The sequence below is a fragment of the Xenopus tropicalis genome, chromosome 2 (genome assembly GCF_000004195.4).
Source record: "Xenopus tropicalis strain Nigerian chromosome 2, UCB_Xtro_10.0, whole genome shotgun sequence".
Lineage (NCBI taxonomy): Eukaryota > Metazoa > Chordata > Amphibia > Anura > Pipidae > Xenopus > Xenopus tropicalis.
In genome coordinates, this window is record NC_030678.2 from 105,493,364 (window position 1) to 105,506,612 (window position 13,249).

The following is a 13,249-nucleotide window of genomic DNA, read 5'->3' on the forward strand; positions in this document are numbered from 1 at the left end:
TGACCTCTAAATGAGTGAGCTCATGGAGCATGACATGTGCAAAGCGTGCCTGATATCAGCCTCATATAATCTTTGTAAAGAAAATGTAAACCTTTTATTTAAAATCCCTACTAATACTCTAAACAGCCCCCAAAAAAACATACCTCTTTTCCAGCATTGAGTTTGATATAATTTCAAAGATAGAAGCTGAGCCATTCTGTGGAATCATGTAGGAGAAAGCTATTTGACCAGCTTCCTATTCAAAGGAGAAGGAAAGCTCAGTACAGTAAAAGGGGCAGAGATTCACATTAGGAAGTGATTGATTTCTGCAGAATCTTTTAGCTTCTGTCTTAGAAAGGACACCAGATTCAGTGTATGGAGAGAGGTAAATCATTTTGGAGGCTGCTTAGAGTCTTTTTATGGATTTGATATAAAAATGCTTACTTATCCAAGTAAAACAAAATGTCTTGCTGCCATGCTATCTGTAATCCATTTTATTAACCTAAGATCAGAGCTGTATATTGCTTCATCATTTACTTAAAAAAGGAAAATTACATACAAAATCCTTTACTGATTTAGTGATGCATTTTTCAGCAGAGATGTTCCCAACATCCCCAGATGATAGACAAGTGAGCCCTTATACACCTTTTCAACAACTGAGGACTACAATGGGTAAAGCCAATTTATATAATCCCCTTTATACATTCAACTAGAAAGGTGCATAAAAACAAAATCGGGTTTTTAAGTAAATGCGTTAGTAAAAAAAAAATTAAACAACTTAAACGTAGGATATAAACATGTTTCTGTTAATGGGATGGTTTATTAGCTCCCATATAGTATACATTATGGGTATTTTGCTCCTGGAGATTGTTCTTTCTGCAAAATATTTTATTGTATGCATTGGACTGCAGGATGTCATTGTTTCTGCAGGGCTTTACTTTTATGGATTGATGGATATCTAGCTTTGCCTTTAAAAAAGGTGGGACTAGCAAGGGGAATTAGGTTAACAATAAAACAAATATAATATCCTAGGCCCTTTTAAAGGTTTTGACTGTTGTAGGACCTAGAAGACTTCATTCATCAGTAGAAACTAAAATATGATTAGACATTTATTGCTGACCTAAAATATTTGCCTTACCCACGACACAGTTCCACAGTAACTCAGAAGGGCAGAGGCCATCTAATGCTAAGAAAAATAATGTGTGTAATGCCATTTTAAAAAGTAGGCATGCACGCCTTCTCTGCTCTTGAAATGTACTGCACTAGTCAAGAATGGTTGTTGCTTTGGAAAATGTTTTCTTAAAAAATGAATCAATTGATTTGTGAGCTGCTGTGTATCAGCTAAGCATGTACAGGATATTATTAGCTTGTGCTAATATTATCAAACTGTTAAAATGAGAAGCTAAAAGAAAAGACTGTCGTGATCAGCAGTAATTGTTCTTTTTAAAGTTAATTTCATTTTACTTGCTGTTCAGGAGAATATAATAAGAAAATAACATGCTCATGTCATACTGATTTAAATAGGGTTTATGTTGTTCCAAATTGCAACATAGTCTGCTCTGCATTTGGTCTATAATGTGCAGTTTACATAAACAAAATCATAATCAAGTTTGCCTCTAAGCAGGAATTCTATTTTGTGCAGACTCCAGTTTGTGTGTGTTGCCTCATTGAGAATATGCTTGTTTTAGGTCTACCTTTAATTCCACCAACATCATCTCCTTTTCTGGACCTTACAATGAAAATAACATCTATCCCCGGAGTACAACTAAGTACCAGTCTGGGTAAACCTTGATACTGCTTGTTTTGGAGTTGTAGAATCACATTATCATTTAGGGCTTACACCTTTTATGTAAAAAAATAACATTTTTCGTATATGTTACATTGGCACTGGTTGTAGCTAATAGCTATAATGCAATTGCAGGCTTTTTTAGTGCTGTTCAGAGCACTGTTCTATTTGTGACATGTTTTCATGGTTCAATGGCTTACTTCTCTTGGGCTTTTACAGAAAATGTGTTCTTAATTGCTCTACTTAAAACATATAGTGGTAATTAAAAAATATTGTACTGACTAAAGATTTCATATGTGTGAAAGTAATGGAGTGAAAGAAATAATGATTAGAGTCAAAAGAAATTAGCTGTCCATACAGGTTAATTTTCTTTTATTTAGTCATGTTTAGTGTACTCAGCTAAATTTAATGAAAAGATAAACAGTGTTTGCTTATTTACCATGTTTGACTCAGTGATGAATCTTTTCAGCTGAGAATTTTCCAGAGTCTTCAGATTTACCACAACAAAGCACCAACATGCCTCTCAAACAGAGGACTACACTGGGTAAAGGTGGCTTTTGTGTTGCTTTGGCTGTATTTGCTCTGCTGTCTTTGTAACTTCTTTGTTATGGAAATACCAAATTTGTGTCCATTCTACCAGTGATTTAGCCATTCCTTTCAGATAAGGTGAAGTTGGTTAATTTAGAAAAAATACCTTTAAAAATCATCATTAATTCAGATGGCCATTGCTTTAGATAATAAAAATCTGTTTTCTGTAATGCCCAGTTTAGCAGGTTGAATAGATATGGTGTATTTATTCCATGTTTGCAACACGTTCGGGGTTAATGGATTGATTTAAATACAACATATTTTTGTTTCATTCTTTTCTATGTCCGATTTTATTAGAAAAGTGATTAGTTTTTTTTATATCATCTTCATTTTACTTTAATTTGTCTTTGTGCAAATCATCCTTAAGCCTATTATACCATGGGTTCAGCATCACCAATGCCCTTAATATGCTTTTTTGTGCAGACAACAATTTGTTGTGTGTACTAGACTGGACACACATGCATGTAAACAGCTTAAGGGGAACATTGCCTACATGGACACTGTTGCAAAATTTTCCCAAAAACATCCATATTGTCAAATTGCTTTCCAATCCTGTTCAATCATCATGAGTTTTATTAGGGACACAGGGTAGATTTCATCTTAATTTAAATGAAGAATGGCAAATCATGAAATAAATTGGGCAAATGGAATTATATGACCCAGATATCATTAAAAGCTATCCGTTAGCCGGGACCACTTATCACCTTTGCCCTATTTGTTTTTTGCTTATTTTTTAACAGTAGTATTTTCTCATGGCACATGTTAAATGAATTTTGTAAAAATATCAAAAATGAACCCTTGTTCCTTACTTGGAAAAATAACATTGCTCTTTTGTTTTAATACATTGTGTGCACTTCTTTCTCCATGTAAAACCTTGTTAGTTTCTATAGAAGTCAATGAGAGTTGTCATACCATAATCGAAAACTCAAATGTACACAAATGAGCATTTTTTAATTATCTACATAAACATACACTGCATTATAAGCAAATATAATTATTTTTGTTTTTCAAAATAAAACAATGAATACACTAATAGAATAAAAATAAATACAAAAGTTATTTACAAATAAAATGAAGAGCTAAGTATTAATAGATAAGAGGAAGGAGGTCCCCAACCCATAGATCTTGCAATTGCTTGCATTATATTTTCATATCTGACAGCAAAAATTATATTAATATTAAATATATCTATAAATTATGAGGAAACCAGACAAAGTAGGTACAGATTTATTATTGCGTGTCATGCTTTAGCATATTATCACAGTTTTGTTTTCTTTTGTTAAAACAAGTGTTGTGCCCATATGCTACAGAGAAAAAGATAAGGGGGCAAAGGCAGTTTGATCAATAAAAGATTTCCTATTTGACATATTATTGGCTTTTTTAGCAGAGATTGTTCCAGAATCAACAGATGTTCCTCAAGCGAGCACTGACAAACTTCACACACATTATAGGACCACAGAGGGTAAATAAAAGTTCTCAGACAGTTTCACTTTTTTCTCTTCTTGATGTATACATCTTTTTTCAGCCTGCCATCTTAAATCAGTAGAAAACTTGTGGTTTTAATAAGGCATAACTCGGTTTATTGCGACTTCCTCTTGTGAAACATGAGTATTTACTGGCAGCCAGGGTGCTCCAAGAGGCATCACTTTGTATGAATATCTTGGAGACATAATTGTAGTTCCAAGGTAGTGCCAGGTCTGGGTCAAGAAAAGACATATGGATATGGATAAACCTAGCAAAGAAGGACCTAAGATCTGCTTTAAAATTTCCATTTTAAAATGTTATTTCTTTATCCCAAGTTATTAGTAATCTTCCTTTCCTAGTGTTGCTGTTTAGCAGTGTTTTGCTTGCTGCTAATAGCTAATACAGTACATCCTACTCTATTTGCTGATTTAACAAAGCACATTTTAATAAGCATCACCACAGGAATAAAACTACTCATATATCATCTGTTGCCCAAATTTTTCTTTAGCTACCAAGGACAAACAGTCTATGTATATTCCTGCTACAATATCCAGCTTGGAAAATGAACAAACTCCCCATGGTAAATCCCATATTTTTATGTCTATATATAAATAAAATTAAATTAAAATTTAAATATGTTACATCAGGCATGTATTAATGTATCTGTAGTGTAAACATTTTAATTTCAGGAGCATCACACTACCATTCCATTTGTTTTTACCTTGATTGAATGTAAACCCTTTAAGATAACATGTTGCTCATCAACCCCTTGGATTTTGCTGCCCTTGGCCCCCAATAGTTGTATGAAAATTAGGTGTAAAAAAGCCTTTTTTTGCACCCCCAGGTACATTTTTCATGCTTGTGCTGCCCCCCAACTTTCTTTACATATGAATGTGCCTTACAGTTAAAAAAAATTTGGGACCCTCGCTTTAAAATAATAGTTTAATAGATTAGGAGAGAAATAGCTCTACACACCTTATTTGCCTTTTAGGGGAATAGACCCCACTTACAATCATAAAAGCACTTTTGCCACTGCTGCATTTCTGCAGACATTTTTAATACCGAACTGGTGAAAACTGAAAACATTAGCATAAGTTGCTTCTTTTTAAATTTTCAGTATCTTTATCTGCCCCACTGGAAGCATATTTCAAAGAAACAAACAAACCCCTGTGACATGTATGTTCGTGTTAACACCAAACAATATAAAAAAACAATTTGTGAAATTATAACTGCATATCTGATATATCTGTAATTTGGACCATTACCATGCCTAAAGGTCCTTCTCAAAATAAACATGAAACCCAAATTGCTATTTTATTAACACATCCATGCTTATTATAAAGGCATTTAAAGATCCCAGCTGTCAATCATATATTGACTGGCTCTATGTCTTAGGCGGGGCAGACAGTTACATTCACTTTCCATTCAGCACTTTCTAGATGTCATTACATTTCTCACTTTCTCCCTCCTTCCTAACCATCTAATTGTGTAGTCAGTACATGGGCATGTGTATCAGGTCCCTCATTCTTGTCATTTTCTTAAAATGGACACTGTGGGAGATGGCCTTTCCATAGTTTTTTGGATAATGGGTTACTAAATGTTGGTATTATTGAGTCTTCATGTTCACTGATACTTTTGAGCTATTTTCAGCCATATCATTGGTACTTAATATTTAGCACATCCAGCAATGGATGTCCTCATTGATGTTTATAGGACTTTACCATTTCAGCATTAATTTACTACACCTTTTTGTTTTAGAATCGTCAATCCATTCAGGCATTTACAGTAGCCCACTCTTTCAAAACACAGCAAGCCCATCTGTTGGTAATGTTAATTCTTGTTTGATGGAAAACTGCTTTTTTCCGTGTGTCATTGTGAGAGCATAGCATGAAGTCATCTGCACCATTTTCTTCTTTAGCAACTGCTGTACTGTACTCTACAAATACAGCATTGCTCTTTCTATGTCTAAGAGTATCTAAATTATTTATGTTATTTTTATTTTTTTCTTAATGGTATATACATTAAGTTGCATCATTTGCCTCCTGTTCTTGAAGTTCCTGAATGCAACAGATATTCTTGTGCAGCCTCACTGCTTCCCTCAGGAATGATATTTGCCACTTGCTTTAGTCCATTGAACAGTTGAAAACATTGGGGGTTGATGATCTTAAAATTCTATTGTACTGTTAGTTTCTTGCCAGGCTTCCGAGTTTCCTGGATAAGGAAGTGGTTATCTAAAAAAGTAAAGTGTAAAGTGTATTCCTGTAGATTTGCAACAGAGAGAGGTATCATGCAATAAATAAAAAAATGAGAAATAAAACATGAGATGCCAGACTTTTCTTGTGAAATTAGATCTAGTCCTATATTCTAAATTTGGTTTGTAGACAGAATTTTATAGGAAAAATTGCCTAAGTTTGCCCAGGTTCAATAACCCATAACAACCAATACAATATTTGCTTTCAGATAGGTGGTGCATGCTGGTTGAGTGCTATGGGTTACTGCTCCGGGGCAATCTTTAAGGCTGATCTATCTTTGCCAGCCCATGTTCAGGCAAATGACTGCTGAAAGAAAACAAGCAAATTTGCTCTGACGTGCTGCTGAATGGGCTTGTTTTTGTAAAAAATATTGAGTTCAGGAACAAACTTCTCTTTCAGAAACTGATTGCAAACACAAATGGTTGAAGGTTAATAAATGTGCACCTTGGTTTCTTTTATTACATAAGTATATTGTCTAAAGGTTTTATTGCAAGTTTCTCTTTTGCAACAAGTGGAAAAATATAAAACTACATCATTTTTTTTCTTATAAATCTCCCCTCAATGATTTCATTAAAAAGCGCCTGAGATTATTGCAAGCTTTAGCATGTTTCTCTTTTTTTTCTTAAAAATGTACCAAATAAAATTTTCTCTCAATAATCTTGGGATTTTTCTTTCAGAATTGGTTAAAAGTCTTCCAGTACCTACCAACCCCCATCATTTTGCTAAAACCGAAGTGCCTGTAGTCCCACATGGTACATTACTGTTTATATTAATGCCATTTATACTGCAATTAAGTTTAAACTATAAATAGAACCCTTTGTAGCATTACATTTTTTTCTAAATAAAATAAGTATTTTCTGTGACTGCCAAAGAATATTATTTTACATTGGGGGGGGGCCTGATTGCTGATTGTTTAAGGTTTTTGGGTTGAGCAATTATAACGGAAACCCTGCATGAGTTCCCTAACTCATGCAGGGTTTTGGACAAAAATACTTTGTTAGTTGAGGATCTGTTCCATGCAATTAAATACAACCCCTTTTGAACAATTACTAACATTTTTGTACATTCAGTAAACAGAAAAGATATATTAGATAGAGATATTACCTAAGTAATTTCTTGCATTTATTGATTTTCCTTGTAAAATTGTAGCAGATATCTGGTTTATACTCCCTTCATGTATATTGATCCTATGATGGAAGCCTTTTGCTAAGAGGCAATGGTGTTAATGGTAACAAAACTGGACTAGGGCAAGAGTGTGCTTGTATCTGTTTTAAAACATTTTGAAATGTCAAGTGCTGAAAGCTGTTAAGGACAAAACATATTGGCTGATTTCTGTTTCAACTATACTGCTGGGGAAGCTTGGATATGTGGGTTTTTTTTTTATTTGCATTTACTCTCCATATACTCTACATATATATTTTACTTTAAAAACATCTGTGCTGTGTTGTTGCAAAATGCTGCCTAACTTCCATCCTTTTTATTCTACTATTTATTAGTAGAAGTCAACATCTGAGATCGGTTTGCCTCTGCTGAGTTTTACCAAATATTCAGCTTTTTTACAGATGGAATTCCTGCTGTTCCTGCATTTCCAACATTCTATTCTCATATAATTCCTTATTCCTGTTTCACCTTGTTGATGAGTTCTAAACAGGCTAAGGGAAACTTATACTATTTCTTTCAGAAATTCCATACCTACAAACCTCCAAACCTAGCCCTAGTACAGAAGCACCACGGATGGAATCTGGTAAAAGTAATACATATTAAAATAAAAAACTCCTCTTCTAGTGAAAGATTTGTTTTATTGTTAACATCCCTGACTTTTATTTTTTTAATTCACCCCAGACAGCACACAGTCAGTTTCTGAAACAATTACAACTGAGGTGCCTCATATCTTTGAGCAGGAAAAAGTTGTAGGTAATGTCAGCCATCCTATTTTAATGTTTCTAGTGACACCAATGAATTTGGTTTGGAAATCCTTGTCTGCCTCTTCTCTATATGTAATCTTCCACTTAAATAATCTCTTATATCAGACAGAATCACCAAGGTGGGCCGCATACCTAGCTGGAATTATGGAAAAATGAATGTACTATAATTGCCATAATTATGTACCATAATTGTTAGCTAAGGATCTGTTTGACATAGCAGTTGAAGTCACTTGCTTTTGATGTTCACCATAAAACCTTCTTTCAGTCAATATTTCTAATTTCTCAAAGTTCAAACACGTTTTTTCTTTAAACAGTTTTGATAATATGAAGGTCCCTGTGGAGGAACTACAAGTTGGGCATAGTGTTAAATTTGCATACAGCACCACTAACTAGTAAAAACCTAGATTCCCATCTAACCTTCATAACTACCTCAACTCCACTAAAGCTACTAGAAGTAATAGAAAATGGCCATGGGACTAAACATCTACAGTGGAATCAAGGAAGTTACACACAGTTGGAGAGGCTTTTCATTTTTTTTTTTATCCCATGTCGATGATCTTCTTTTGTCAGGGGTACAAATCTATAGATAAGAAATACAAAATAGTCATTATAAGCATTTATTTACAGCAACCACTGAAGAGCAGTATGTTCAAGAGCTTGGAGCGGTATCAAAGCCAGAAACAAAGCCCACAACTGGTAATATTCTGAGAATGTACTGCATGAACTTGCTTAATGTGTTGTTAATTAGAAATGTGGCAGACTATGGGTTATATTTATTAAATGACTTCTCATGGATATTTTAAAAGAATGCATTTGACATAAACTCATCAGGGAATATTTTAATAAGCCATAAAAATATTCATGCATAATGTAACACAAATGTTTGTTGGGAACAATATCAAGGTTTTGTGTTTTTTAATCTGTAAATACCATAGAGTACGTATTTCTAAGTATTTTTAATGTATTTTTATTTGACTGAATTCTGTTGCCTTAAATTGATTTTCTTAGAACCCCAAAAATCTTGATTTTTCCCTGCGCTGTAGATCACTGCCCTATAGATCTTGAGAAGATACTGTACTGACCAATATTTTCTCTATTGTGCAGTGATGAGCAAATTTTTTCAGCAGGCATGGATTCACAGCACAATTGCATATGTCGGCACTGGCGAATTGTTTCGCGAAACTTCAGCAAAATTTCACCACAGAAAATTTGTGGTCGCGTCAAAAAAGCCACGGTCTTATAAAAAAAAAACGGCAGTCATGTAAAAAAAATGTGTTAACGCATCAAATAAATTGTGACCCACATTTCATGAATTTTTTGCGACAGATTCGCTTATCAGTACTATTATGTCAAACTGTGTGTTTATTGCACTTTGCTGAAAAGTAAAAACACCTACTTCAGGAAGTGTTATGGTCTGGGATTCCTTTGCGTTCTGAACCTACATACAAAACTGATTTGCACCCAATGAATTGTACAAATACACCATTAAAAATTCATAAGTACATATGTGCCACTAATTATACAATGAGCACTTGGGTGTTCTCACCCCTAACTTTTTCAGTATTGCCAGTCAGAATAGGGCACAAGTGCTTTTAAAATAAGCAATAAGGGAAGCAGTTTTTAACCCCTTGTTGCCAACAAAGCCAACAATATAAAAATCATTAACCATTACTAAATCTTCTAAAGCTGGATACAGGAAATTCCAAATTTGTTATGTTTGTGAAAAATCATATGAAAGTTGCTATGCTGTTTGTTTTACAGTTACTTTACAGTTAAAAAAAAGTTTTATTGACTCCCACAATTTGGTTATTTTTAGCGATGAGTATATTTCTGGATTGCTCAGAGTACATATTGCTTTATCAGTAACAGTATGCTAGTTTGATGCCAAACTCAGCCTGTATTATGGTTTTGCACACACTTGTTGATCATGGTACCTTTGGTAGGCTTTGTCAGCAATAACCTAAATGTTATTTTTAAAAAATTGGTTTTGCTTTGAATATTCTTTCCAGTTCCCTTTAACTGAAAAATGTATGCCATTCAGTTTTTAAGGAAACTCAAGCAATCAATGTTGTAGAAGAAGCCAGAACAACAGAGGGTAATTAAAGCTAACATCTATTTTCAGTTTCTAATTATCATACATTATATATTTTTTTTCTTCTAGGTAATTGTCTATCCATATGTTGTCCAGTGCTTACTATAGAAGGAAGCTTTTTTTTTTGTGATCTTGTTTTGTGTTATTTCAGGTCATGATGCATGACTCAATTACTTGAATTTTCTACTTGATAAGCGACTTAATGAGAAAATAATTCACATGGTTTATTTTTAATTTCGCACTCCGCTCTTAAATTTGTCTTTTAGTTCAAATGTCTTCTTCTCCTTCTGCACCCAAAGAAACTCTGGCAACAGAAAAACCTCTACCAAAATTTGGTAATCAATTATTCTTTTGATCAGCCATTAGTCATGCTATTGGAAGTAGCCAATTAGATTAGAGAGTAAAGGCACAAATTATCCATAGGTTGGTTAACAATGTAATTCTGTTCCATGCAGATCCTAAAGAAACTCATCATGTACCAATTAATGTTATCAGACTTCATATATTTGGTGATCCTAATCCAACTATTGGTAAAGATTATTTTTACTCAGCTTTAATAGCGTCTTCAGTATTTTCCAACAAATTAACCCAAATAATACGTTTCCATTTGAATCCAAGGCTTGCTTAATTTCTTGTTTGTCTCTCTTTATATTTTGTACATGTTTGTATTGGAACAGCTAACCCCCGATGCATGGGCTATGCATCACACACATGGACTGTACTTATACTGCTTGTAATGTAGCTTCAAGCCATTTTTACATCATGCTTGCATATTTTTCATTGTTGCTTGAAAGAACCTTATATTTTGGGTCATTGTCTTTTACTGAATGAAATAGTACTATGATCCTTTTTTTTTTATTATTATTTTCCTGAATTGAACTTAATAAGAAATTATGCATTGTAGCTTATACATTCAACAAATATTAAGTGTGATATGTAAATTAACAAGTACAGAGCATATTTTCTATTTAAGAAATCTTCAAATTATAAATTATTTAAAATTATTACTGAAAAAATATGTCTATGAAGATTCTCATTCATCCAGGTCATGATATACAGTATCTAGTAGAATTAAGTCTAAAACAACTGGACTTTTCTGAGTTTTTCTTGAAAACGTTTCACCACTCATCCGAGTGGCTTCTTCAGTTCAAATGACTGGTAGGGAATTCCCCGGTAGTTTCACAATAGTTCACACTTCCAGTCATGTACTTTGAAGGATTAACACAACCAATATTTTAACCAAATATAGCTGAATTAAACTTCAATTGCCCTTTTTTGCAGAGGAGATCAGCAAAGTAATAATATAGCCACTAGAGAATTCAATTTTAGTTATGGCAATGCCTCTGCAGAATCACACAGAATAAAAGGACCTACTCTGCAAAATAAAGAGGTAACATACCATAAGCAAGGGACAGACAGTCCCTACATATGCAGTACAAGATATTTTCCTTTTTAAGTGTTTACAAGATGTAATTTATGCAAATCTCAAGGCTCTTTATTGAAAATTTACCAATCAAGGTAACATTTCAACAAATTCAAGTTTTTATTTATAAACATGCTTGGCATGCATGTAACCTCCTTATAAATGCAGTGGCAAATAATACAGGTTTTTAATGGGTATATACTACATATATGTATGTATGTATGTATGTATGTATGTATAACTTTATTTATAAAGCGCCACAAGGGTACGCAGCGCTGTACAATCTTACAGAATACAAAATTACACACAGGGAGGACAAGTGATATAATAAGTAAATACAATAAATATATATATATATAAGTGCCATGTGGTATGAGACACAGTAGGAAGGAGGTCCCTGCCCGGTAGAGCTTAAAATCTAAGTAGTTGGGTAATATACAGGCACAAAGCGGAAGGTAAGAGTGCATCAGGTATGGGCATTTGCCCTTAAGTGCAGGACTAGGCAAGATAATGTCTAAGTGCTCCAGAAGGTAACAGCTGAGCTTTTTCTTAAAGAGAGTGGGTGAGTTTTCCCTACGGAGGGATTCAGGGATAGAGTTCCAGAGGTAAGGAGCAGATATATACAGTATATACCCTTTTCTCTGCCTCCTGAAGAAAGTCCCTGTGGGGGACTGAAACGTTGAGGTCTGTAATGTTCCTTTTTCATATTTTGTAATAAAATTTATCTTTTTTCAAATATTTTAAATCCTGTGAGTGCTGACACTTTTTTGTCTTACTGTATATATATATATATATATATATACATACATATATACACAATATTTTTCATAGATGTATATGGCTAAATATACTATTGTTAACAGGCATTAGCAGTGTGCTATTTGACATTGCATGGGTTCTCCCTCGCTATATAAAGGCTGAGTCTTGCTACCAGAAGCATGATATCAGAATACTAACAGGGCTAATCTGATGTCAGGAAACTACACATTCAAGAGAAATGTTGTTTTTTCTGTGCCAGATACAACTGAAAAAAGTATTTCTCCTAAACCCAGAGCCACAACTGAAAGTCCTTCTTCAACTGCTGGTAAATGCAATATGTGCTTTTTCTTCATAGAATTCGCCTCCCCTGAAAAAAACAAAAATTTACACTCGCTTCTGTTGTATTTTGTACAGCTCCTACGACAATGAAAAAGATGCCTATACACATAATTAAACTGCATATATTTGATAATCCTGAAGCCACAGGTAGTAAAGTTGTAACCATAACGTTATGCCTGGGTCCTTTTTGTGCTGCTAAACATGGCTGAAAATGCTTATCCAGTGTTATGGAATATGAGCAGTTACGCACACTTCAAATATTCTCGCTTACTCGCCAGTACTTTGATCTAATATATATTTCAGCAAATCCCTTTCTGGGTATGTTGCATTGAGCTAAAGATCCTACTAAATGTGCTTCAAAGCTTTATACCAAAATAGCTTTCCTCTTAGAAAACTTTCCATTAAGTGCCTTTTACAGATGCCTTTTCTATCCGTTTTTACTTTTCTGCTTTTTGCTTTTTTCAATGATCACATAAAAGACACATTTTTTTCATAACAAATGTTCTTGTATTTATCTTCCAGCTCCAAGTGAGAATCTCACCACTTCCTCTCCAACACCAAAAACAACTCAACCACATACAATCTCACAATCCAAACCTGGTAATCAGGCATTTAAATATTTTACATTTATCCACAAGGAGA

At 33.9% G+C, this 13,249-nt stretch overlaps 1 protein-coding gene across 28 annotated transcripts in view; it reads left to right on the forward strand.

Moving 5' to 3' along the window:
• Positions 1–13,249, forward strand: part of abi3bp (ABI family member 3 binding protein) — a 188,337-nt gene that overhangs the window by 116,916 nt on the left and 58,172 nt on the right. For 15 of the 28 annotated variants that reach the window (XM_031896045.1, XM_031896031.1, XM_031896027.1 and 12 more), the window contains 16 exons: positions 574–651; positions 1,668–1,760; positions 2,235–2,309; positions 3,738–3,815; positions 4,326–4,397; positions 5,576–5,641; positions 6,747–6,821; positions 7,751–7,819; positions 7,912–7,983; positions 8,622–8,690; positions 10,036–10,089; positions 10,353–10,421; positions 10,542–10,616; positions 12,528–12,593; positions 12,683–12,754; positions 13,130–13,207. In XM_031896045.1, the coding sequence (XP_031751905.1) occupies positions 574–651; positions 1,668–1,760; positions 2,235–2,309; positions 3,738–3,815; positions 4,326–4,397; positions 5,576–5,641; positions 6,747–6,821; positions 7,751–7,819; positions 7,912–7,983; positions 8,622–8,690; positions 10,036–10,089; positions 10,353–10,421; positions 10,542–10,616; positions 12,528–12,593; positions 12,683–12,754; positions 13,130–13,207 (1,161 nt within the window). 28 annotated transcript variants of the gene reach the window in all.